General features: G+C 44.4%; 1 protein-coding gene across 1 annotated transcript in view; it reads right to left on the minus strand.

The window, feature by feature from the left end:
• Positions 1–17,646, minus strand: part of KSR2 (kinase suppressor of ras 2) — a 425,537-nt gene extending 407,891 nt beyond the window's left edge. The window contains exon 1 of the mRNA XM_006890405.1: positions 17,467–17,646. Within this exon, the coding sequence (XP_006890467.1) occupies positions 17,467–17,646 (180 nt within the window). The remainder of the gene's footprint in view (positions 1–17,466) is intronic.
• Between the last annotated feature and the right edge of the window lie 10,099 nt (positions 17,647–27,745).

Genomic DNA, 27,745 nt, shown 5'->3' on the forward strand with positions numbered 1-27,745 from the left:
AAAAAAAAAAAAAAGAGTGGCTCATCCTCAGAAAGACGCCATGCTAGGAAAAGTCAGATGGTCAGTGAAAGGGGAAAATCCTTAAGGGGATGGACTGACAGAGTGACTGCAATGTTGGGCATTAGCACAGCAGAGATTGTGAGCATGCTATATGGGACCTCATGGGTAAGGAACTGAGCTGTGTACCCTAAGGCAAGCAGTTCGGATCCACCAGCTTCTCCACAGGAAAAAGACAGTCATCTCCTCTGGGGTGATTCACAGCCTTGAAAACCTGCTAGAAGGTCAGCTATGGTCCGTTCTGACATGACGGCACATGATAATATAACAGCAACAACAACATGAGTCAGAGCAGAGTCAAAGGCACCTAACAATAACAACTGTGTATGCATCTAACAGAATGCCTATAAACTCACAAAGCTAAACCTGGTGGAACTGAAAGGAGAAATGGACAAACTGACAATTACAACAGAAGACAGCACTCCTCTCCGAGTGACTGGCAGGTAAACTGGAAAGAACACATCAAGGATAGGTGCATCTATCTAACTGAATCTCACAAAAGACACCATCCGCCAATGCAGAACACAGTCTTTTCAAGTGTCTATAGAACATGCTTGGAGAAGTACATCATTCTTGGGAGGGTGGAGGGACAGCGTAGGAGAGGAAGGGCCTCTATGAGGTGGATTGAATCAGTGACTGGGATAATCGGGATGGGAGTGCCAGAGACAGTGCGATTGGCACAGGACAGAGTAGAGTTTAGGGCTGTTGTACATAGGGTCGCTATGAGTCGCAAGCGACTCAACGGCACATAACAACATCATAGAACATGTATCAGGAAAGACTCTATCCTGGGCCAAAAAATAAGCATCGAAGACTCTTAAGTAACTGCAATTGTACAAAGTATATTCTTTCACCAAAATGGAATTAAACTAGAAATCAAAAACAGGATTATAACAAAAAAGATAAAAATTATAGAAACAAGACCACACCCTTCTAAATAGCTTATGCATCAAAGAGAAAATTTCAAAATAAATCACAAAATGTTTAATGTGAAAACGCAACATGTCAAAATAATATGGATGCAGTCAAGTTGGTCCCTAGAAGGAAATTTATGGCAATAAATACTTAATTTTGAAAAACTAAAGAGGTCTCCAGTCAACTATTTAAGTGTCCACCTTAAGAAGTTAGTTGTTGTGCACACCTATGTGGCTTTGTTCACAATAGCAAGGAGTTGGAAACAACCTAAGTGCCCATCAACAAATGAATGGATAGAGAAGCTGTGGTATATTCACACAATGGAATACTATGCTGTATTGAAAAACAAGGAGCTCACAAAATATTATTCAAAACGGATGACCCTGGAGGACATTATGCTAAGTGAAATATCTCAGTCACAAAAGGACAAATACTGCATGATGCCACTGTTGTAAAACAGGACTGACATAGGGGTTGGGGGAGACTGAGAAAGATGGGTTCAATAATGTGTACTGCATTGAAACAGATGAGGGAGAAAACTGTTTAAAAGGGATATGTGATTAGGTATTTTTGTCATGACAGAAGTCCAGAGCGAAGGCTACATGGTGGAGTGGGCCTGGAGGGAGGGTTTATAAAACAATGAAAAAATTTTTCTTTTACTTTTCAAAGAGAAGAATGAACTGGAGGGGCGGGTTGAGCAGAGAGAAAAGTGCAATGAATGGAAATCCAAAACATCTATAAATTTTCACTAACATTAATAGTAATAATTTAAAAAATGGAAAAAAAAGAAGTTAGTTGTTGTCATGTGCCATTGAGTAGGAATTCACTCATAGCTGACTCTCCAGCAGGTTTTCACAGATGGTAAATTGCAGGAGAGGAGACTGCCCAACTTTCCCATGAGGAGAAGCAGGTAGATTCGAACCGCCTACCCTTGGGTTGGCAGCATAACTCTTTATCATTAGGCCACTAGAGCTCCCTTAAGAAGCCAGAGAAAGGAGAAAACAGTAAACCCAGTGCAAACAAAAGACAGGAAATAATAAGAACAAAAATCAATGAAATTGAGACAGGAAAAAAAAACAACCCAATAAAAATCAGTGAAGTAAATAAAAAAAAAATCAATGAAGTCAAAAGCTGGTTACTTTAAAGAGATAAAATTCGTATATCTAACCAGAGTAATAAAAATAAGAAAGGGGGGGGGAACAGCAAGCACTAACATCAGAAACGAAAGGGAAGAATACCAGTAAAATTAGAAAGATAATAAAGGAATATTACAAACAACTCCATGCACACAAATTCCTTGAAATAAAATCTATCAGTCTATGAAAGGCACATGTAAAATATGAAAGATAACATTACATGGCATCTTTGTCATCAGGTGCTCCTATAAAACAGACTCTGTATGTGGATGGCTTTAACATATGGACTAGAAGTCTACAATCAGGGCACTAGTTTTACAGGAAGCTTCCTCTCTGTGTTGGTTCTAGAGCAAAGTTCTTGTCTCATTTCAGCATTCACAAGGCCAGTATTCCTTGGAAAGGCCCAGTATTCCTTAGATTTCTCCATGTGTTTTCGCATCCCTCTTTTCCTGGATTTGGAGGTTCACTATGAGAGACCTGGGTCTAAAGGATGCATTGTGTTTCTGGCTCTTATGTCTTGAGACTGAGGTCCTCCGTCCCTATGCTTACTTTCCTCTCTTTTTATCTCTTGTAAGACAAGAAGACATGCTGTAGGGAACACCCCAGATAACTTTTACTTATATCAGATGAGGGCTGTGACCTAATTCTCTCACAAATGATTGGCTGTTATCACTTCCTGAAGGATGATTACATCACTATATAACTCTCTCTAATCCTGCCTCATTTAATATCATAGAGGTTAATATTGACAATGCCTAGGATAATTACATTAATGCTTTGCTGTCTTCACAATAACTGCTGTGCTCAAGTCTACTGTTGCTTCCGCAGAAATGTCCAGAAATACAGACTCTGAAACATAGTCCATTGATTTTTCACAAAGGTGCAAAGGAAATTCAGAGAAAGGATAGTCTTTTCAATAAAAGGTGCTGGAATAATTCTACATCAACTACAAAATAAAGATACTAAAAAAAAACCCAGTCAATCTAACCTTATATGATATTTAAAAACCTACACAAAAAGTATCATTGTTCTCTGAGTAGTTTTTGAAATAAATGAAATTGTAATTGTATAAGAAAATCTTTATTACTTGAAGGTAGGTCAATGGCTCTTAAATATAATACCATAATCCATAAAAGAAACAACTGATAAATTGGGCATCATCAAATTTTTGGTTTAGTCTTCAAAAGAGAATGAAAAGACACACATTTCATAGACTAAGAAAATATTAGCAAACCCTATATGAAGAAAAGTTTGTATCTACCATATATAAAGAGCTATCAAAACTCAATAATAAGAAAATAAACAACTCATTTTAAAAAAAATAGGCAAAAGATTCGAACAGCAATTTCACCAGAGAATATACAAATGAGAAACTGAAAACTCATGGTCATCAAGTCAATCCAACTCATAGTAACCTTGTGGAACAAGTTAGAACTTTCCCAATGGTTTCTAAGGCTGTTGTCTGTCCAGGGGCAAACTGCCACTTCATTCTCCCATGCTGTAACTTCTGGGTTTGAACAACCAAACTTTTGGTTAGCAGCCGAGCATTTAACTGTTGGGCCATAGTGTTTAACACTACTAGTCAATGGGCAAAAGTAAACCACAATATGATGCCAATCATACCTATCAAAATGGCTACATTAAAGTGTATTGGCAAAATCAAGTACTAGAGAAAAAAATTAAAGCTTGAGTTCACACAAAGAGTTGTTATAACAGCTCTCTGATCCTAATCACCAAGATCTGGAAACAAATCAAATAAATGCTTTTCATCAAGTAAATGGGTAAACTGGAACAACAGCACTTCCCTGTTGTTGTCAGGTTGATTCTGACTCATTGATCCCAAGTCAAAAAGCAGGACTGCTCCACAGGGATTTGGTGTAGTTTTTTACCCCCTATAATCTTTTCTAAGTTTACAATAAAAGGGGAAGAAATGAAAAGGTATGAAATTCTTATACATGGAACAATTTGGATGAATATCAAAAGCATTATGGTGAGTGAAAGTTGTCAGTTTAAAAAGCTAAAAAAGACAAAATTACAGTAATGGAGTAGAGAACTTTGGTGGTCTAGTGGGTAAGAAGTTACACTGACAATTTAAAGGCAGATGGTTCGAATCCACCAGACGTTCCACTGCAGAAAAACAGACCATCTCTTCCATGTGCTTTACAACCTCCAAAAAGCCATTGGAGGGTGAGCCATGAGTTCGATCTGACTCAACGATACATAACACCATGGTGATGGAGACCAAATGAGTGATTACCTTGAGTTAGCTGTCGAGGACAAGACTGACTACAAAGGAGAAGGTAACACGCTTTTTTCTGGGGGGGAAGTTTTTACTGCTTTGATTGTGGCATTGGTCACAGCCATCCATACATAGGGTATAGTTCATAGAACTATACTGAGCTGTTGTTAGGTGCCATTGAGTTGACCTTATGTATATCAGATCAAAACCCTGCAAAAATCAACAAGGATGCATGTTACCATTTCTATGCAGTTCTCAAAAAAGGCAACACCAATCTGTAATAGAGGAAGCTCTGGTGGTTTAGTGGTAATGTATGCAAAGGTAACGCAGAGGTATGCAGCTCGAATCCACCAAGTGCTCCACAGGAGAAGGATGGGCAATCTCCTCCCGTGCAATTAACTGCCTATGAAAACCCACTGTAGAGTCAGCTATGGGTCAGTTCAGACTTGACAGTACACAACAATAATATGTAAGAGAAGGGAGCTTGGTTTGCCTAGCAGGTAGGAAATTGTGTTGCTAAAACACCACCATGCAGTTCAAATCTACCAGCTGTTCCTTGGGAGAAAGATAGGCACTCTTCCTTTTGGGCAATTTATAGCCTCTAAAAATCCACTGGATTTTGTGTTGGCTCCATGTTAACAGCAATGAGTTCAAGGAAGCTTTTTAAAAATTTATTGTGGGGATGGGGGGGAATCCAAACATTGTCACCAGGAAGGGGCTAGAGGTGTGGACTAACTAGAAACTTTGGTTTGAGATGGTAATGCACTTGTTATCTGATTAGGTTTCGGGGGAGTGCATTTATCATAAGTACATTTCCTATCTGTGCTTTTCACTGTATGTACACTTTTCACAACAAAAGAAATATAAGAAAATACTGAATGCTAATGATACGTATTTATGGGAAAGTGTACTGATGCCTGCAATTTGCTCTAAATGCACAAAGTAAATACATACATAAAACAGATTGATAGATGAAGAGGTGAGTGGATAGATGACACAAATATAAACACAAAAAAACTCACTGCCATTGAATCAGAACAGACTCAGAGCTGACCCTTCATTGGGTTTCTGAGGCTGTAAGCGGCATGCAAAGAGGCTCTCTTTCCACTGGGAAGCCACTCGGGGATTTGAACTGCCAGAGAGACAAGGGCTCTTAGCACCAAAACTCCCTATGGACTACATTATTTGCAAATGGCAGAATCCAGGAGGTGGGTGTTCAGTATAAAACATCTGCAACATTTCTGTACTTTGAAAATTTTCATGATAAAATGCTGAGAGGAAAACAAAACTCTCTTTCATTTGCTCTGTTCTCCTGGTACAAGCAATGTGGTGAGCGTGAGGGGGTTTAAGGCAGCGGAGAACACACAGGGCCCTCCTTGGAGCTGACAGAAGGAAGCCAGTCTTGGAGGAGTTTTACTGGACAGCTGAGATTTCTGAGCACATTGCTATTGAAGTTTATCACAAAACATTGCTGCTCCAAGTCAAGCAAGGATAAAAATGCAGATGGTAACATCGCAACTTACCCTGCTTCATATTAACATAAACAAAGATCCTGAACTTGTTCTTTCTTTTCCCCTCCTGCCTCTTGCTCAAGTGAAGGCCCATCGACCCTGTCCAAGCATCATTATTCCTTCTGTTCTCAGGCACCCGGACAAATGCAACACCATCAGCCAACATGGTACCCTGGGAAGGTGCACTTTACAAGCAATGGAAAAGTCACCATTCCCAACAATCTCAGATCCTCCAGATAGGATAAGATTTGTACAGGACACAGCAGAGTTCTGACGGCTGCAAAGTTTGGCTGGGAGACCTGCCTGAAGTTTGTGGGCATGGTCATCTCTTGTCTCTACCTGCCAGCTTCCAGATCTTGATACAAACTCTTCTTGAACCTTGTCCTCGGCCAAAGGAGGGGCCAGGCCTCATTGCTTTCCTCCAGGAAATTGAGTCAAAGGATGGAAGTTGTTAGGAAGCAGATCTAACTCAACAGGAGGGCAAATCTAACAATATCTCGTCTCAAATGAAAATGTCTCAAGAACTACTCATTGTCAGAGAACCCATCACCAGACTAAATAATACAAGCTGGTGGCCAAGAGGTGGAGGTGGGTCTCCCTCCCCTGAGAAGATGTACTTTACAGGTGTTTGGCTCTCACAGCTCCTGACTTCTCTATTCATCACACAAGTTAAGACAAGGAGTTGTAAGGCCCAGCTCTTCACTGGCACTTTGTTAGACAACGTAAGAGTCATGATAAGCACACAGTTTAAAGACTAAGGTTTGCCAGGCACTCATGGATGGTGAGTCATCTGTGGGCAGATTCTAAGAACTCAATCAGTGCCAGAATCTTCTTTCTATTTCGTTGTCACCTGCAGCCCAGCAGGTGTGCCATTATCCCCTACATGGCTTCTGTGGGTCTTTCTTCACACCTTCCTGATGGTCCCCACTGGGCCACTGGGGGCTCATGTAACATTCACTGGATAAGAAAATGGCAAATTCAAGGGCAGCCTCTTCCTGAATGACACAGTGAGGTTAAAACACCCTAACCTGCCCCACACCAACCTGCATGGATATGACAAATTAAAAACAGTGCATGCTCATTCATCACAAAGTCAACCCTTTCTTTCTTACATATACGTTAAGATGTATTTGCAACCCCTAAATCTCTCCTAGGTCATTGGTGGGCATGTGCAGAGTGGTAAAAAATTTGAGTCCCTTCTTGTTTTAGCTCTCACACTACAAAAAGTGTTTGTCCTTTACACAGTCAATTTAGGGAACTCTAGTGGTTTAGTAGGGAGCTCTGGTGGCCTAGTGGTTAAGAAGCTGTGCTGCCAACCCAAAGACATGTGATTCAAACCCACCAGCTGCTCCTCAGAGTAAAATGGGCAATCTTCTCCCATGTGATTTACTGCTTCTTGAAAACCCACTGGAGGGTCACCTGTGGGTCACTCCCAACTCGACAGTATATAGTAACAGCATCACTGTGGCTTGGTGATAAGGAGTTGCCCGACTAGCCCAAAGGCACAGGTTTGGATCCACCAGCTGTTTGGCAGGAGAAAGACAGGCAATCTCCTCCTGTGTGATTTACAGACTCTAAAAATCCACTAGAGGGTCAACTATGAGTAGGCTCTGGCTCAATAGTACAAAAAAACAACATGCTCTATTTAGTGCTACACTTTTGTATATTGTTGATTTCACTTTTTAAAATATCCTCCAATATGTGATGAGTGTTGTCTAGTGCTTTCAAGCACAAACAGGCTGTGATGTGCCTTACTGAGAAAATAATGGTCAGATAAACTTCACTGGGTATGAGCTACAGTGCTGCTGGCCATGACTTTAATGTTAACAAATCAATAATATATATATTGAGTAAGATATCTTTAAGCAGAAAAACATATAACAGAAGACTATGAATGTGTTAAGCTAATGGAAATATTGTGACCAGAGGCCTGGAGGAACCTGACCCTGTTCTTCTGCAGGAAGCAATAGTTTTGTGTGGCCAATTGAGCATTTGAGGTGACTATCTCACACAGCGAGAATCGGCTTCCCACCACCACAATTACTAAATACCACATGTCAGGCATTCTACTAAGCTTCTTAATGTACGATACCATTGTATCAACCCTATAGAAAATTATCACAACATTTTATCAACCAAAAAATGGTCTCAAGAAAGGAGAGATCACACGCGTTCCTTACCTAGTAAGTGCTGGGTTCACATTGAAGCCCAAACTGCCTTCCGGCAGAATCCAAGCCTTCCTTCCTCAGTTACTCGGCTATAAACCACTTCAAGTGTCCATTCAAATGTCCAGCCCTCAAGTAAGTTAGTGCATCTGAGTTCCCATCTCACTTGTCTACAGCGCAGGCAAATCGAACACATCTATCTTTGGCATGCATCCATAGCTCTAATCAATGGCTGCCTAGAAACTCCCAGGGGCCCAGATTTTCAAATCTTCATAGAACAAAATTTCTATAATGACTAAAGAAGGAAAATTTAAAAAAAAAAACAAAACACAAAAAACCCACCACCAAACACATCATCTTAGTGCTGTCCCACAGAAATCAGAAGCAAACCTCATATGTAATTGAAAAATTTCTAATAGTGTCAGGAGAAATAGTACAAAGAAGCAGGTAAAATTAATGTCAATTTCTTTTTCACTTTTATTTTTTTTAATTTTATTAATTTTTTTGTGTGAACCGCAAAATTGGATCTGTCTGGTACAAAAGGAGATTGTCTCTCCGTCTCCAGCAGAACATCTGCTGGATTTGAACCATGCACCTTCGGGATTGCAGCACAGCTTCTAATTTCAATATATTTTATCTAACCCAATAGAGAAGGAGCTCTGGTGAAAAGAATCCCTCAGGAGAAGGGTGGACAAACCATCTCCTGTTGTGATTTACAGCCCTGGAAACCTTATGAAGGGTCACTATGAGTTGGAACAAACTTGATGGCAGTGACTGACTGAGTGAGTGAGTGAGTGAATGAACCCAATACAAAACCCAAAAATCCAAAACGAGTGTTGTCAAGTCAATTCCAACTCACAGCAGCTCTCCATTGAGTTCATCTTTATGGGAGAAGACTGCCCATCTTTTGCCCATGAAGCAGCTGGTGGATTAGAACTAGTGACCTAATGATTAGCCCAATACAAAAGGTCCTACATCATCAGAGCTCTTTAATGCAATATACCTGAAATATTATTACCCAATACACCTTGAACACAATAACTAATATACCTTTAACACAATATACCTAAGATATTTATCAATATAAAAATTACAAATGAGACATCTTACCCTATTCTCTTCAGACTAAAAGTTTGAAATGTAGGGTCTATGTTATACTATTGTTGTATTGTTGTTATGTGCTGTCAAATTGCCTGTGACTTATCGCAATCCTCTGTACAATGGCCCTAAATCCTGCTCTATCTCTTGCTAATCTTATTGTCTCTAACACACCTACCCCCATAACCCCAGTCACTCAATTAATCCATCTCACAGAGGGTCTTCTCTCCTGCACTGTCCCTCCACTCTCCCAAGCATGATGTCCCTCTCCAAGGACTGGTCTCTCCTTGCAACATGTTCAAAGTATGTCAGATGAAGCTTTAGAATCCTTGCCTCCAAGGAGCAGCCTGGTTTCACCGTCTCCAGGATGAACCTGTTTCTTCTCCTAGCAGTCCATGGTACATTCAATACTCTTCTCCAGCACCACAGCTCACAGGCATCAATTTGCCTTCTACCATTCCTAGTTATTGCCCAGCTTTCTGACATATAGCAAGTAACTGCAAAGACCATAGCCTGAATCAGGCACACCTTAGTCTCCAGACTGAACATCGCTACTCTTCAGTACTTTGGAAAGGTCCTTAACAGCAGACATTCCCATGCAATTCATCTTTTAAATTCCTGGCTGCTGGTTTATACTTATTGTGCATCTTAATTCAGACTTGCCATATTTCAAATGTTCAATAGACATGTATGGCTGGTGGCTTCCTATCTGACATCGGGCAATGTCTCCCCCTCTGCTTGTCTCACCCTCCCCTGGCTCCATGAACACCCTACTTTCTTTCTGTTAGTCCCGTTCCTCCTCAACAGTTGTCCCCTGTAACAGTCTCCAGTGAAAGCATTTCAGGGCTAGAGACTCAGTCACTATGATGGTCATTAATCCCAGAGCGCTCAGCTCTAGTCACATTACCACAATCATGTGTTCTCCACTTCTGCCCTCTGGATGCTCACATCCATCTCTCTCCTCTCCAAGGCCACACAAGCTTTGGAAAGCTAGAGGCGAGCGGGAAACCTCTCTCCCTTCCTTTGTGGCAGTCTGGGTCAAGTCAGTGACTGGAATCATACTAAACTCACTGGTAAAACAGGAGCCACTACAGTGGTGGTCACAATCCACTGGGAGAAGTCCAAGGGTCATGGAAGTCCTGCTGAATGAAGAAAATCACCCTGCAGTTTGACAGTCTTCCCCCAAGATTGCCCCTCTTCCTCTGTTCTCTCTCAGCTTCTCCATCCTCCTCCTCCTCTCCGTCTCTCAGCTGCTTCTTCTGTAACCTCTGGACTATTCTCCTTTTCCAGGATCCACAGAAGTGCACCAGGGACCATGAGGATACAGGCCCAAGATGGTGTGGAGGCCAAATTGATGGGAGCATAAATGTGGTTAATTCTGTGGTGAGAGAAAGATGCTCTCCTATTTTTCACCCATTAGAAAAAGAACAAGCTCCCTGGTAGCACCCACTCCAAAACTCAGAAGTGGTGGTGAATCCCAGAGAGAAAGCATCTTCCATGATTAAGGTTGGGGACTCCCCAGCTCTATGAAGACAAGGCAGAGGAAAAGGGCTGGGTCTTCACAGGAAAGACACCGCGGGCCCCAGAGGCTTCCCAAGCAGAAATGACAAACCTGACAGTTTATAACCTGGCACAATTTGAGCTTTAATATTCAGCTTTCATTTAGCCCAATGCAGGTGGCCAAAAATTTTCAATGTAGCCAGGTCTGAGGATGCAGAGAGCCTAGTGGTGTGGTCTGTAGGGAGCTAACCCAAACACTGCCCCAGCGGCTCTGAGAGAGAAAGTTAGGCACTCTCCTCCGGGGAAATTTACAGCCTTGCAAACCCAATGGAGGGGCAGCTATGAGTGGTTCCAACTCATCTACAATGAGTTTCTTATTTGAGGATATGGGAGAACTCATACTTTCATAAATTGGCTGGTGATGGCCAATCTGGCAAGACCTGTCAAATCTCCAAACACTTTGCACATCCTGTGACCCAGAAATTCCACTTTTGGGAACTGGAGACAAAGATTTGCCACACACAGTATACAATTGTTGTTGTTAGGTGCCTTCGAGTCAGAACTAACTCCTAGCTGGCTCTCCAGTGAATTATCAGAGGCAGCAAATCACACAGGAGGAGACTGCCCATCAGTCTCCCATGGAGCAGATCTGAACCTTGTACCTTTGGGTTGGCAGCACAGCTCCTTACCACTAGGCCACCAGGGCAGTATACAATTATGGACTCAAGCACCCAACAATAGAATTGTGGTTAAATAAATTACAGGACATTCAGACCACACTGTGGAGCCATTAAAAATATTTAATAACATGAAGCTATACTCCTGGTGGATGAAGCTGGCATTTTACCTCTGGACTTCGTCAGAGCTCCAGATTTGCACACCCACTGTCTCCTTGACAAAGTAACACGTCTACAGAACTCAACTGCCAAAATCCAAGCTTTCCTGTCTTTCACATTCTAAATGATACTGTCCTTCAAGGTTATTAGGCCTAACACCCAAGAATGTGCAATTCTTTATGTTCCTTCACTCCTCACATGCAATTCGTGAGCACCACCGGCAGCTATGAACTTCCTAAATCCAACCGCTTGGCTCCACCCCACAGGCACCGTACTAGTCAAAGCTAATCCTGGCTTGAACATCAACTGCAAACTCCCAACTCATCGTCCTTGTCCAATCCTTACTCTCTACGGTCCATTTTAAAACTGTCCTGCTCAAAGAGCTCTGATCACATTTAGAATAAACTACAAGTGTCTCAGCAAAGTCTTCTATATCCAAGGGCCCTATCTCCACCTCCCACTGTATCTGTCATCCTTTCTTAATCCACTCACTCTACTCCAACCACAGCTGTATCCCTGTTACTGCAATGGCAGGCCAAGTATTTTCCCACCCAAGGAATTTGCATCAGTTCTTCCCTCTGCCTCAAACAGTCTTCCTCAGGTAGTTTATGACTTTCTTCCTCATGTCAGTAAAACCTCTTCAGTGGCTGGCTGCCTCAGACTTCTCTCCACTCCAACACTTCCCTTTGTTATTTTGCTTTGTTGTTGTCAATAGCTAAGTTACATTGCAACACTGGATTGTTCATTGACCCTTAATAACCCATAATTCCTAGAATCCTCACGCTTAAATATTACCTCCCTTAATGACTATGGGCTTGCCCATGAAAACTGGCTTTGACCAATAAGATGTTAGCAAAGGTTCTATAAGCAGAAGCTTGAGAATGGCTTGGATGTTGGCACTAGTGCTCTTGGGGTCCTGCTGCTCCTGTCATTTAAGAAACTCAGGCTAACCTCCTGGGAGATTCGGGGGAGGAGGGGCCGGAACTGAGGCATCCTAGCCAACCCCCGGACATGAGAATAAGGCCAGCTTGGACCATCCAGCTCCAGACAAGCCACCCAATCAATGATCGATCACATGAGTGATCAATCCAGGCAAGATCAGAACCGACCCGCTGAGTTCAGACCACACTGCAGACTGGTGGGCAAATAAACAGCTGTTATTTGAAGCCACTAAGGGGCTGGTGGATTTAAACCACCAGAGAAGTACAGCTTTTGGGTTAGCAGCACAACATGATATAGATCATGAGATACTACTATCTCAATAGTACAATGGTGCGCTGTTAACTTTGGGAAAGACAAACTGTCATCTTCACTGCAGGACTTACCAAAGCCTTTGATGTGTGCCTGTTCCCGCTATATGGTGGCTATAGTTCAAGCAGCTAAACATTGGAGTGGCTTGTTATTTACAGATAACTGATATAGCTACTCAACACCACCTCTTTCCTCTTCCGCCAGGACCTATATATCTAGATCTCCTTTCCCATCTCTCTCGCAGAGTTGGGACTGAATTCTAGCCAATGAATTGCAAGTAGAAATGATGAGGACAGCTTCAGGGAAAAGACTTTAAAGAGGTTTGGCCTCTCCACTTTTTCTTGCCCTTAATGCCATAGAGTGGAAGGAAGCTGGAGCTTGAAGGGGAAAGGCCCACCAAGGAACACCTGTTTTGCATGGCTGTCTGAGCAAGAAAGACTTCTGTTACACTGGTCTTCTATTACATATTCAAGGACCTATTAGTTAGAGCCTGTTTGTCGAGGGCCCCAGCCTTAGAAGGGGAGTTACAGTTGAAGATGATAGGGAAAAGTCGCAAGAAGAACATGAAAGGGATAACAATGTCAAATTCTAGGTTTTATAAATAAAGTTTTATTGGGAAACAGGCAATGCCTACCTATACATCATCTATGGCTGTTTCCCACAGTAACAACATCCTAGGCAGCTGTGGTAGAGACAAACAGCCAAAAAGTTTTACTCTCTGGCTTGTAATAGAAGTTTTGTCAGCACTTACTATAAATTAGTGTTTAAATATCTTCCTATTGCTTTTACCACAAAATTTTCAAAAACTTCTCTCTTCTCTCAAAGGGATAGAATTGGCTTGACTCCCCAGTTAGGCAGGCCTCAGGAGTCAGCGACCTAAATTTGTTTCCCATGACACTACCAAGTGCCCTGGTATTCTGGTCTCTAGGCTGCCTTGTAAAGCCCTTACAGTGCCACCCTCTGGCTACCATTCTTGTCAAGTCCTACTCCCATCTAACCCTCATAATCTAAATCTACCTCACTGTTGAACCTACCCAGGGTTCCATCTCTCCAAGAAGCTTCCCTAACTGCTTTGCCAAGTATCTCCCGGGGATGTTCCATAGAACACCAATCCCAAGCTGTTCCTGGAAGGGAACAGGTATAAATAGCCCATCAAAGGCTCAGATAAGTTCTGCAGTGAAGATGACAATTTCCCTCCGCCTTTCCCAAATGTAACTGTCCAGCACTGAATCCTGGCAGTGCTCTCTTTTAATCCTAACAGTACCCTCCCTGAGTCAGGTTCTACCATTTCATTATTCAGAGAGTACTATCTCACAGTACACACATGTTGTGCTGCTGACCCAAAAACTACACTTCTCTGCTGGTTTGAATCCACCAGCCTCTGCAAGGGAGAAAGGTGAGCAATCTCCTCCATGCAAATTAGAGCCTCAAAAACCCGGTGGAGAGTCAGCTATGAGCTGGAACCAATTAATCGAATTTAATCTCATCACTGCCATCTTGCCAATAACTAAGCCACAGGTTATAACACTGAAATCATCAGCCTAAGATAAAGTAAGTAGAAAAACCAGTACTCAAAACTCCACTGGTCTAACTCCAAAGTTCATGAACTTTCTTCTCCACTGCAGTGTCTCTCCTAATAGCATACTGTGGTCAACATGGCTGATCACGCACCCAATACCCACTGATGCCTACTTTCCATGCTAACAGCTCCTTCGTTTTATAAGTAATGGCAAAGAAGTCTAGGCAATGCATGAGTGGTCCAAGCCAATCACCAGGGTGTTCTGCTTTCCCACCTCCCAGCATTCCTGGCAAGTATGAGTAGGCATTTGACCCAATTCTAGCCAAAAAGACAAACTTAAATATCATCTGAATCCTGGAGAAAGTGCCCTGGGAAAGCCTTTGTCACTTTAATTTTTTTTTTTTAACTTTTTTTTTGCGTGTACCATCAAATCGGATCTGACTGGTACAGGAGGAAATTGTCCCTCCTTCTCCAGCAGAGCATCTGGTGGATTTGAACCACTCACCTCTGGGATTAGCCTTTGTCACTTGAAACAAAGAGGTGAAGCCTTAGTCTGCTTCTTTCTTTGCTTGCACCTAGCTGTAATGGTGGAAGCTACAGAAATTATCTTGCAATCAATTAGGGAACAGCCTTAAGAATTTACAAAGATATTAGTCTTTATATTACTGATCTATTAAGCCAATTCAAGGAATCACATATCTCTAGACCTCTCTTTACAGAAGAAGAAAGAAACCATAACTTGTTTCCTCATTGGGGTGGGGTTTTCCAATTCCCTCAGCTGAGCACCTTCCTAATTGATCCACACTTTGTCTCCATATTACTTACTGTTTGAAGTTTATCAATATTTCACACCTATCATCAGCCTCATCTCCCTAGCTATGAAGAATGTTTCATGAAGGCCAAGTCCATTATGTATAATTTTGTTTCTCTAGGACTATATGCCAATTGTGAAGTTTCATTTAATATGAAGTTTTTCCGAGAAGCTCTATGTAATGCAATTCCTACTTCAATGTCTGAACAAAAGTTTTCACAAAAAAATAGCTAAATGATGATTACTATCTCCTACTGGATTCATATTTTTCCAACTGTCAGTATGAAGATAGTATCAAAAGTATGGGGGTTGTGTCTTAAATGCAGATCCCTGGGCCCCAGTGGAATTTGAATCTTTAGGGATAAAGGTTTAGAATTTCAACAAGTTCCCTCAGATTATATTGATACACAAAACTGGAGACCATCTTGTTGATACAGAGTCTTCACGAATTTTGGCAGGACTTAGCTTGGCCTGAAGCCACCAGCACCCTTCACCCCATGAGTAGTCCTACCCTAAGTCCTAGAGTTAGGTGAACTAAACTAGGATCACTGCTTGAGACCCTGCCCTTGGCACTGCTGGTGAAGCAACTGGCAAGTAGCGTGGCATACCAAGAATAAGAAACTAACAAACAGATGGACTCCCAATAACTGTAGCCACATACACTTCCAATGCCTCCACCCACCCTAGTCTTTGCCTCCAGACCCAATGTGAAAAGAAACTATGTAACCCAATGCCCACTGCAACCAGCACCGCTCTCCTAGGAGTTATCAAAAGATGGGACACGTTGAAAAGGGTAAACTCAGAAGAAACTTAGCATGGCACAAACTAGCACTTAGGACACCTGAGTCACAGGCACAGGAGGGCCCTCAAGCTGGCCTACAGGGTTATTTACTTCAGAATGGAGTCTGCTCTTGGGCCCTGTCCAGGCAGAGCCAGAAGGCTCGGCCTGGAGCTGCCCACATTCTCCCAGCAACTGAGCCCTAGCCTACCCTGATGCCCCGAGCTCTGAGAGAGGCAATTCCCCTGCCTTTCAGTGTGACTCCCACTTGCCCAGTGCCCCCTGACACTCTCCAGATTCCATTTCTGAGAATCATTATACCAGATGACAGGTGCACACAGAAATGAATATCAGGTAACAGGCAGCACACACATGAACTCCTCTTTCAAACTGATGTCCCTCCTGCACACCGACATCTGGCCCAATTCACAAAGCCTAGGAGTCACATGCAGGTCTGCCAGTGGACTAGACGCTACAATCAGTTCCTCCAAGCCAGAGCAGGGGCACAGAAGTAAAAAGATGTGGCTAGTGCTGCAGAGTTGCAAACTCAGAAACTTGAGACAGAAAAAGAGGGGGAACCTCCATCCCAGTACATGCTCCCTTCTTCATCCAAGCAGACCCTCTCTTCTGCTGACTTTGGCTCGCCCCCCTCGAAATATGCCAGCAAATGGGAGTCCCCAAATGTGGGCTGCCTTGAGAGAAAGGAGTGGGTTGAATCCCTCGGAGATCTAGAATGTGGTAATCCACTGTCTGTGAGGGCATCATCACTTTTCAAACACTCTTGGCACTTTCTTCCTGTGCCCAAGTCACCCTCTGCAGAAATCGTTTCTGCCATCTTCTTTCTGAGTAACTTTGGCCCCCTCTCCTCATGGAAAAAAAAAAAAACCCACAAAAAACTGCTTCAAAACTCCCCCTCAAGTTCTCTTGGCGAGTCTTACAACACGCCAGAGATATTTTCTCACACCACCTGCAAGTGCGATGGAGGCATTCTTTCCTCCTCCTTCTTTTTCGTATGTTTCAGGCATGCAACAGCTCACTGTATCCAAATGATTGATTGGAGGAGGAACGGGCAGCTCAATGGGGATCTCTTTTTCTAGGCCCCTTTCTACGTATATCACAGGAGAAACCCAGCCCCTAGGAGTCGAGGGGGCGAGGGGGCTGGGAAGGAGCCGTGAGAAAGAGGTCTGTATTTCTAGGCAGGCACATTCTTGCGAGCCCAAAACACCTTTTGACCACCTGCAGAATGCGCAAGGTCACGTGGCCCTTCTGCAGCGCCTCAATGTATGTTACCCAGCATACAAGACCCCCGTGGCATATAAACACATCCACCAAAGAGGAGAGTGAGAACTCCCTCTTCGGAGAGGAAGCAATGGTAATGATAATAAGAGCGGTAACAACAATAAATAAGGGCTAACAATTACTACTACTACTACCACCACCACCATCACCACCGGGCCAAGCGTACAGCTCAGCAGCACAGGCTAAGGGGCCGCCAAAGCAGGTTCTGCACGAAGACACATCAGAGAAAAGCAAAGCATGCCCACCTTGTCACCTCCCTCCCGGGCCCCGCAGCAAACCGAGGGGAAGCAGAGAAAGGAGGGCGAAGGAAGGGCTGCTTCCCCACCCCCCCACCCCTTAGGCAACACCTACCTCCAGGGTCCGGATTTCTTTTTGCGTGAGATCGTTGGAGGTGGCACATTTGGTCCTGAGCCCCTCCAGGTTGGAGATGCTGAGGTCTATCATGTTTTGGACCAACTCGCACTGCTGTAAGGCTTTTTGCAAACTCAGAGGCTGCTGCTCCTCGCTTTTCGTCATGTTTTCCTCATCCATCGCTCGCTCTGCAACCCCCCTTCCCCTCCTCCTCCTCCTCCTCCTCCTCCCTGAGAGAAAAAAAAAGCGGGGGGGGAGTAGAGGTAGTCTACCCCCTCCGCCTCTCCGACCACTGCGACTTCTCAACAATGTCTCATGAAGAAGAAACCCAACATCTCACACAGGGTTGGGGCGCGGGGCGGGGGTGGGGGGGTAGAGGAGGGGACACGAGCCAAAATTTATTATTTTATTTTGGGGTTATCAAGCAGACTCCATTTAGAATGTCTTCTCTGAGTCTCTGGTCCCTGAAAAGGAGAGATGCCGTTTCTCAGAAGCAAACCAGGTGATGTGATGCTGCCTGTACACTTAGGGAGGAGGGAGGGGGGAGAGGAGGAGGAGGAGGAGGGAGAGGAGGAGGAGAAGGAAAATAGTGCTCACTCTTTACACACCGGCTCCGTGAAGGACAAAATTATGTATTTTTGGCTGGCTGGCTTTTATGTCAAAAAAAATCTGGCTGTCCCCCCTCCCAGTTGCAGTGACATGGCATTGTCCAGCGTTTGGGGTGTTTTAGCGCGTTCTCAAGATGCTGTCTGCATTGCTCCCGCGGCTGCGGCGGCTACTGCGGCTGGCTGCTGCCTCCTCACGCTGCTGCTGCTGCTGCTGCTGCTGCCGCCGCCGGGCTCCGGGGGTGACGGCTGCTGCATTCGCTCCTGCCTCGCTCCGCACCGACATCTTGCCTGTCAATCAAAGGGCGGGGGAGCCAGGGAGCGCCGGCGAGGGATAGAGAGCGCGCGGGGGACCTGCCGCCAGCGGGTTGGCGGAGGCGCCGTGCGCGCAGCCAGCTTAGCCCGGCGCGCAAGGACCCGCCGGGGAGGCGCGCACAGGCTCGCGCACCTGGTCGGGCTGGGGCGGCCTTGCCTGGGGATGCGGAGCGCGCGCCGCGGCCCAGGCTGCTCCTGGGGGCGCGTGGAGGCCGGCGGAGGAGCGGGGAGAGGGGGCGGCAGGCGCCGGGGTGGGGGCCACTACTACCGTCCCCACTCTCGCGAGACCGGCCTTGGCGCGGCTCAGCAGGTGCGCTCTGCCGGGAGCAGGTGTGCTCCCAACTCGAAAGCCCTGAGCGCAGGCTGCGGCCGCGTCGGCGTGAACCCGCGCACGTCCCCGCTGCCTACTGGCTCCATGGGTGTTGTGCCTTTCTGTTCATTTGTCCTTTGTCATTATCGGGGGGGGGGGGGGGAGCGGGAATGGTTTTAAATAAACAGAAAAACAAAACACAAAATCCAACCCGTTGAACTTCCAAGAGCTGTTGGGAGACGGCCTCCCAGAATTGGTACCTGGCCTGCAATTTCCCTAATGGGCGGCTTTCCGTTTACAGGGAGAGTGGAACTTTGCTTTATTCTAATTGTGGCTATATCCTCGACGGACCTACCAGCCACTCTCAGCTCACCTTGGTGCGTTTGTATCTCTTTCCCTCTCTATTTACATGCACACACCCTTCCTGAACCTCTAAATTAGGGATCATCAAATTTCTAGCCCCTGAACTAACAATGGTTTTTACCTTTTCAAACGGGAATAAATTGAAAGACAATTTTGTGGCGTGCAAGAATGATAATAAATTCAACTGCCCGGTGCCTATGTGAAAAGTTTTGCTGGAATAATCGCCACTCACTCCAGTGAAACCCACCCATCCTCTGAGGCTGTTTTTGCGCTGGAACTGGCTGGAAGGCTGCAGGGCCTTCAAAGTCCACAAAACTCCTGTTTGGCTCTTTACAGAACAGCAGGGGAGCAGGGGCCTCTGCTCTAAATCACCAGAAGGATTCCTGCCTCTGAGCCCTTCGCATTTGATGTACTATGCCTCTCATGCATGTCTCCTTCTGGTCCCTAAATCTTAAGCGTCATCTTCAAACACCTTGCCTTCCTGACCACTTTGAACCCCAACACACATTACCCGAAAGGGGTACTTAGAAAGGGCAAAAGGTGTCTCTATCTCAAGGTGAACAGAGCCCTTTGTCAGGGCCCTGGACAGAGAATCAATGCACATCTCTACCCTAAAGGAGGCCCAAGGAAGCTGAAAGGCATCCAGCAATGGTCAAGTTGAACAGCAAACTTCCCATTTCCTTGTGCTGTGGACCCCTGGTTGTAGAGTTCACAGAGCCGGATCCCATTTTTACAATCTGTCAGTAATGGTTCTCCACAGTCTTATCCGCCAATGAATCCTTCATGGTTTAAATCTTTTGGGCTATGACATGTATGGATTTTAATTTTCTAGTAAAATTCTCTCAAATGTTTTCATCTAGTTCAGCTATCTTTTTCTTGACCATATCAACTACTTAGGGTAAAGTCTTTGTCTCACTTTAGTTCACCAGCAGGTATATTTCTGTTGACCTGTTTTCTCTTTGTTTTCAGTGTTTTGGCCCTATCTCCGGACTGGCCTTTTGATTTCTATTGACTGCCTGGCATTGTGTATGCAGAAATACACAGAAACTCCAAGTGATACTAACTCACTCTGGAGGGGGCACCATCTCCCCTCCATAAGACCCATACCACTGGGATGGAGCACTTCAACCCCACTGGGGCTGAGCGGAAGTGGCATTGTGTTGCAGTTTGGGTAAAGTGCCATCTATCTCCGCTCCTTACCTATAAGGCTTTGCCTTCTAGAAATTCCAGCTGAAAATGTGTTCATTGCTGTCTCTCTCCCTGGTCCTGAAATTCCATCCTTATCTCTTTATCAGGCTCTGTTCTTTTGGGGCTTACAGCTTGACTACTTCTACCCTTTACAGCTTCAGATTTTGGCATGAATTAAGTTCAATTTATCTTCCTCTGCTCTCTGGGATCTTGGCCTTTCATATCTTGTTTTGTCTTTCCAACCTGTGAGACTGCCCAAAGTTCTGCTCATTTCTCTGTCCCCTCAGCAAAGGTCCTTTGGCCTGGTGAAAGCCTGGATGCTCAACCTGTCCTCAAAGCTGCAAATGTCTCAAGTGAAAGAGTGGTTGCAGGATATCCACTCATCTCACCAACTGTTCCCCTCTCTACAGAGCTGGGCTCTTCTCATTACTTTAGCCATTCTCTGATGTTTTTACACAGATGGCAATGGTTCTTGTTGTTGTTATTGCCGTTGAGTTGCCTGTGACTTATAGCAATCCTGTATACAACAGCTCTGAAGCCTGCCCTGTCCTGAGCCAGTCTCACTGACTATGACACACCTACCTCCATTATCCCCAGAAACTCTCTCAAATCCATCTCATCTGGGGTCATCCCTTCCTGTGCTGTTCCTCCACCCTTCTGAGCATGATGTCCTTCTCCAAGGATTGGTCCCTCCTGGCCACATGTCCAAAATATGTGAGACAGAGCTTCAAAATCCTAGCCTCCAAGGAGAAACTTGGTTTCACCATCTCCAAGAAAGAACTATTTGTTTTCTTGGCAGTTCATGGTATGTTCAAGACTCTTCTCCAGCACCACAACTCAAAGGCATTAATTCTTCTGTCATCCTTATTTATTGTCCAGCTCTCTAATGCAGAGCAAGTAATTGTGAAGAGCATGGCCTGGATCAGGTGCACCTTAGTCTCTAGACTGACACTGTTGCTTCTCAGTATTCTGGAGAGGTTCCTGACAGCAGATTTACCTAATGTAATTTGTCTTTTGCATTCCTGACTGCCGGTGCCAAGAGTATTGACTGGGGGGCCAAGCAAGTTGTAACCACTAACAACAATGACAAGGGTAATCACTATTATTTACTCCAGACTTTCTAGTTCTCAGAGAAAGCAGATAGTTAAGTGATGTGAGCAGTCCATATAGGTTGGAGGTCTCCATCTGGCAGCACACAAATGCATTCTGTTTGCTCATCCTTTTTTCTTTCTTTCAATCAGCTGCCATCGTGGACGTGTGACATGCTTTTGTTGCCACCCAACTTCTTTTAGTCTCTCGTTCTCCATTGGACAATTCTCCCTATTAGTCGTACCACTTCTTTGTAATAGAAACCAAAACACTTCAAAAATCTTTCTGGCAACACGGTCTCAAGCACATGCTCTAGGCTATTCCTTGAGATGTATCACGTGAGACTTGTACTGGGAAGGAAACAACGAAGGATAGGAAGCTTAATGGCAGTGAGCACAGAGCCAGTGCACCAGCTTCCAGGTGTCTGTCCCATGTCGTTGTAGCCAGCTGTGGGGTCCATGCTGAGAAGCATGCCACTTTGTTTATATCCCATTGTGTGCCTCAGGCATCTCTCCTGGATGCACAGGCCGTACCTGGCTCTCTGCTCCTCCTGGAGTTCCTATCAGCTTTCTAACCTCCTCTATGAAAGAAGTCCTGCTTCAACCACTTGGTGTGTTGTGTCATCTGCAGCAAAGAATACCAACAGATACTCCTGTCAATAGATCCAAAACCAGGAGACAGCCCAACATGTGCAGATATCTGGCTTTCCTGGGAAAAGTGGACGATCTGGCCCCAGTGGAGAAGTTATAGCATCCAAGTCTCTCTCAAATAGAACTCAGACTCCCTTGTTCACTACAGTCTGCCCTCAGCCCTCTTCATTCATTATTTCTATTTCCTGCCTTGCTCCTGTCTGAGTTTGCTACCCCTGGTGCGGCTTAAGCTGCTGCGCACCTCAGATGGAAAACAATCTCACCAATCTGAAGTTTGGAGGACTGAGATAAGGGATGAGGCTGTCGTTGTTTTTCATTCCAGAATCCACATACACATCTTTTGTGTGTATGATTTGAATTAAAGTTTACAAAGCAAATTAACTTTTCATGTAACCTTTTCTACACAGTTTGTTCTATGACATTACTTTCAATATTCACAGTGTAACTGCACTTTTCCCACTTTCTCCATGTACCTCTGATTTCTATTCATTCTTCGACATCTTTCTGTATCTTCCATTTCTGTGTTGATGACCCACTTACTACATACAGCTTTTCTCTTCACCCATTATGTACCTATTGTCTATTTACTAGGAAACTCTAGTGGTCTATTTGTAATGAGTTGTGCTGCCAACCCAAAGGCACATGGTTCAAATCCACCAACTGCTCCATGAGAGAAAGATGGGCAGTCTCCTTCTGTGTGATTTACAATCCCTGGAAGCCTGCCAGAGGATCAGCCATAAGTTGGTTCTGACACGATACGATGTAACAACAACAATCTATTTGCTAGTTTTTATTCCCTTTATCCTCTCTTCCCACTCTTGACAACCAACAATGATTCTCTGTAACTGGGTAATATCCTTTCTTTAGCTCTTTATAAGGTCTTACACATCATTTGTCCGTTTGTGACTGAATTATCTGGGATTCACCCACTTTATGCACTGCTTCATGAAGGCTTCGTTTTTAGTGCTGCATGGTGCTCCATTGTGTGAATACAGTGTAGTTTCTGTATCCACTGGTCTGTTGGTAGACACCCAAGTTGCTTACATGTCTTTGCTATTGCAAATAATGCTGCAATGAGCATGCGTGTGTATCTATGTTTGTGTCACAATCCTTACTTCTTTAGTAGTGGCACTGTTAGATTAAATGGCATTTTTATTTTCAAATTTAAAAATAAAGCATAAAAGAAAATTGTCTAGTGGCCAGATGCTCTGCTGAAGAAGGAGGGGAATTTCCTTCTGCACCAGTTGGATCTGACTCGGTGGTACACAACAACAATAACAACAACCAAAAAAGTGTCCTGAGGTTGCACCAATTTACATTCCTACCAGCAGGAGTGTATGAGAATCCCAATCTTTCCACATTCTTGTCAGCATTCATTGTTTACTGTTTTACTGAACTTTGCTATTGTTGCTGGAGTGAGATGATACCTTACTGTTGTTTTGATTTGCATTCTCTCTAACAGCTAATGGGGAAAGTGCAGCCAGAGTGCTCCACAGAGGCAAGGATAGCAAAGCTTTGTCTCAAATACTTTGGGCATGTTGCTAGGAGAGGCTATTCCTTGGAAAGGGACATCATGCTTGGAAAGGTGGAGGGTCAATGAAAGAGAGGAAGATCCTTAATGAGTCACCTAACATTGACTGAGACAATGGGCTTGAATATGTCAGAGATGATAAGGATAGGACAGGGTTCAGATCTGTTGTTCATAGGGTCTCTGTGAATTGTATTCAACTCGACAGCACCTAACAACAGTAACTAATGAGGAAGCTCTGGTAGCCTAGTGGTAAGGAGTTGCACTGCTAACCAGAAGACACAGTTCAAAGCCCCCAGCTGCTCCATTGGGACAAAGAATGACAACCTCCTCTCATGTGATTGAGAGCCTCGGAAAACATGGCCCATAGCAACAATGGCTAACAGGGGAGCTCTGGTGGCATAAACCATAGGGCGTTACACTGCTAATCCAGAGGCCATCACGGATGGTTCAAATCCACCAGCAGCTCCACAGAAGAAGGATGAGCAATCTCCTCCTGTGCAATTTACAGCCTCTGAAACACAGTCAACTCCAACTGGATGACAAGGAAGAAGAGAAAGAGAGACTAGTTAATGAGCTCAAGCATCTCTTCATGCGAATGTCTGAGTGGCTTTATTAATAGCGGGAATAAAATATTCCTACAGGGAAATGGGATGTCAGGAACTGGCCTTACTTTTCTTCTTTTTGATCTTTCAACATGCAGACCCACTGTCACTTTTCCTTCCTCAGACTCTTAGTAATATCTCAGTAGATCTGACAGCTTTTTAAACAATACCAACGGTAAGAACAGTCTCATTTCCAGGCATTAAAAATCCACCTCAGTCAAGCCTTCATTCTCATCCTCAGTTCAGCAACTCTCCTCCCTGTTCCGGTCTGACCAGACATATCCCACAATCTCTGATGGAGCTAAGGTGTGAAGTGTGTCATTTTGTCCACTTCACCAGCTCACTGGACTTAGACGATGAGGCACTGAGTAGACAAGATCCTCATCGGAGTGCAAGCAAGAAAGAAAGAGCTGGTGTCAGCACCTGCTTCTGTCTTCCAGGTATCCACACTCTGCCATTCACTGGGAGACCTTCTGAAACCCCCCGAGAACACGATGCACAAGCTGAATGGCCTGTGGCACGTGCCTTTTCCACTCGGACCCTGGAGAGCTCCGCATCTGCTTTCTGAGGCTCCCTTGTTTTGGAAGGCTGCCTGCTTGGGTGAGTCTTTTCAGGATGGCTCAGTTCTAAATACTCCTGGAGGCAATGGCCTAGCCTAGGTGAAACAATGCCCCTTTGCCCAAGAGCATGGCAAATACAAGCTACTGCTTCTCTTGCCCTCTTCTTCACCCTGCAGCCTACCGTGGGCAATGAGATGCCAACCATGCTGCTTGGAGTGTCCAGTCCCTTAGTGAAGGAGCACACTGGAACAAAGTGGCACTTCTAGCCAAGACCTATCAATTACAGGTCTAGAGAACATCTTGACCTTGTCTTATGCAGGCTGGAGGTCGATAGTTACTGATGGTCAAAGGCTGCTCACTGCCCTCACCATGGATAACTCTGGCTGAAATTCTGGGTCAACAGGAAAAGTCTCATTCCACATCTTGTCACATTAGCCGTGACCTGGCCCCAATACTTTGTACTGCGTGCTATGAATAAGATACAGACTGGGAACAGATGAGAGACTGTCCACTCTCCTGAAATGGACAGAAACAGCAGTGACTTGGCCTGCAAGGGCTCTACTCACGGCTTCCACCGCCCCCCACCTTGGCTGCTTTTCTTCTTCTCCCTCTCTTGTTGTCCTACTGATTCTTAACGGGTGGAAAAAATCTGAGAATGCTAGCCCCTCGGATACCACCAATTCTTCCATAATCACGAGACAATCGTTGATTGATTTTGTCTAACTCATCAATTCCCAAAACATAAGCACTAATTTAAAAAAAAAAAAGTAGTAACAATAGCTCTGATGACAGACAACAGGCAGATCGCTCAGTGTTAAGCCTTGGAGGTTTTTCCAACATGAGAAAACCACCTTGTTTCAGACTTCTTCTCCTTTTGGCCCTTGGCCTCTTGGTCTCTCTTGAATTTTCCCGCCCAAGCAAAACCACAAGATCACCTTCTTGGTAGCAAGATAATCTAAGCTCACAGCAATGGACAACTTGGTGCAATGATTTATGCTCGCTTTACAGATGAAGCAGTTGGAGATGCAGTGTGAGTCCTCAGAAACGGCCCTCTCAGGAGGGCACCTTAGACTGCATCCAAAGAGTGCTAAGGAGCACCTTGCAGACTGCGTGGTTCTCTCATCAACCACAATTACTTTCTTCTCATGATATCTGGTCTTGATATCATGAAGTTGAGGTGAGCAGAGATGATGTCACTGTGCAGATCAGGGAGAGACCTCAGTTTGCCAAGGGACCAAGGGGGCACTACATGGGGAGGAGAGTATGGTCTGGTCTGAATGAGAAACAAAGTTTAATAAATTAATCAGGTACTACTACTGTTGTTAAGTGCCATCGAGTCGTAGGTGATTCATAGTGACCCCATGAATGAAAGGCCTGAACACTTGTATAAATTTCACCCTTTCTCCAGGTTCATAGGGTATCTGGAGGCAAGCTGTTTAGGAAGTGGATGCCACTCCTGCTTCCAAGTTTGTTTTAGTTGGGGAGCTCCACCAAACACTGTCCACTACGGGTCACCATTATCGCATTTGACACTTCAGTGTCACAGTGTTCAGCTTCAAAGCAACCATGAGTGACCTCTGGACAGCAAGTGGACAGGCCAGGGCTATATGACATAAACAATGTTTGACCAAAAACAATTAAAAACAGGCCCGAGGGCTGCAGATCAGAGTCACCTGTCTTTGGCTTGGTAGCATCACTTTCTGTCCACTAGGCCAACTGATCTCTCTATATGGTGTTGTTGCTGTTAAGTGCTGTCGAGTCATAGGCGATTCATAGCAACCCTATGAACAAAAGACCTGGACACTTGTATAACTTTCATCCTTTCTCCAGGTTCATAGGGTTTCACATATCCACCAAATGAGGGATAGATAAACACAAAGTCAAACTTTGGATGAGAAACAGCCATGTGTGGCACCCATCCACCCCAGCCTTGATGATGCTCCCCACTTCAGTGTGGGTTTGCTTTTCATTGTGGCAAAGTACAAACAACAAAAGATTTACCATTAATGGTATTTAGTACATTCCCAACGGTGGGCAACTGCTACCACTATAAAGATCCAAAACTCCAACACCCCGCAAGGAAACTTCAGACTCAGTAATGAATCATTTCCCTTTCACGACCCTCTAGCCCCTGGAAACCACTAATCTACTTTCTGTCTCTGTGGAATTGTCTGTTCAGCCTGGTTTATGTAAATGGTTGATCTAATATGTTGTGCCTTTTGTGTCTGGTTTCCTGAGCATGTTTTCAAGGTTCAACTGTGTTGCAATATGTGTCAGTACTTCATGCCTTTGTGTATCCAAATAACACTCAACTGTGTGAATATAACACATTGTGTTTGTCTAGCCCTCATTTGGTGAAGATGTGGGTTATCCCCACCTTTCAGCAATTATCAATATTGCCATTATGAACATTTATGTACTAGTTTTCATTTGAAAAAGCTGTTTTCAATTGTTTTGCATATCTACACGATGGTGGGATTATCAGGTTGTATAATAGTAATTACCTGTTTAATTTATTTAAAGAACTGTAAAATGCTTTCTGCAGTAGCTAAACCATCTTACATCCCTACCAGTAATATTCTTACCAGAAAGAAAAGATGACCCTCAACCAGACTAATTGACACAGTGACTTAGCAATAGGTTCAAGATCGAGGATGTCACAGGACAGGACAGGGTTCAGATCTGCTGTTCACAGGGTTGCACTTGACCCAACAGCCCCTAACAATAACAACAAAACAACAACATACCAAACCCAAAAGCTGACTGCCGTCGAGGTGGCTCTGCCAAGTCCGAAAACCCTGTGGAGGGCAGTTCTACTCTGACACATGACAACTGGTTTATTACCAGAAGAAGGAACAGATACCCGACACACAACATCAGTAATATTCAACTATCCTTGAGGGAGTCATGGTCTAACTGCAGAGACTCATGAAAACAAGTGTGATAATCATACTGCCAACTGACAATAAAGGGGATGAGTACTCTAACCTTATGCAGGTGGAAGGGGAGGCACTCCAAAGCCCCTTCAAGAAAGGCCACTGCAGCTAAGATAAAGACTGAGTATGA

The sequence above is a fragment of the Elephantulus edwardii genome, unplaced genomic scaffold, assembly GCF_000299155.1.
Source record: "Elephantulus edwardii isolate Elephantulus edwardi_28Jun2011 unplaced genomic scaffold, EleEdw1.0 scaffold00089, whole genome shotgun sequence".
Taxonomy (NCBI): domain Eukaryota; kingdom Metazoa; phylum Chordata; class Mammalia; order Macroscelidea; family Macroscelididae; genus Elephantulus; species Elephantulus edwardii.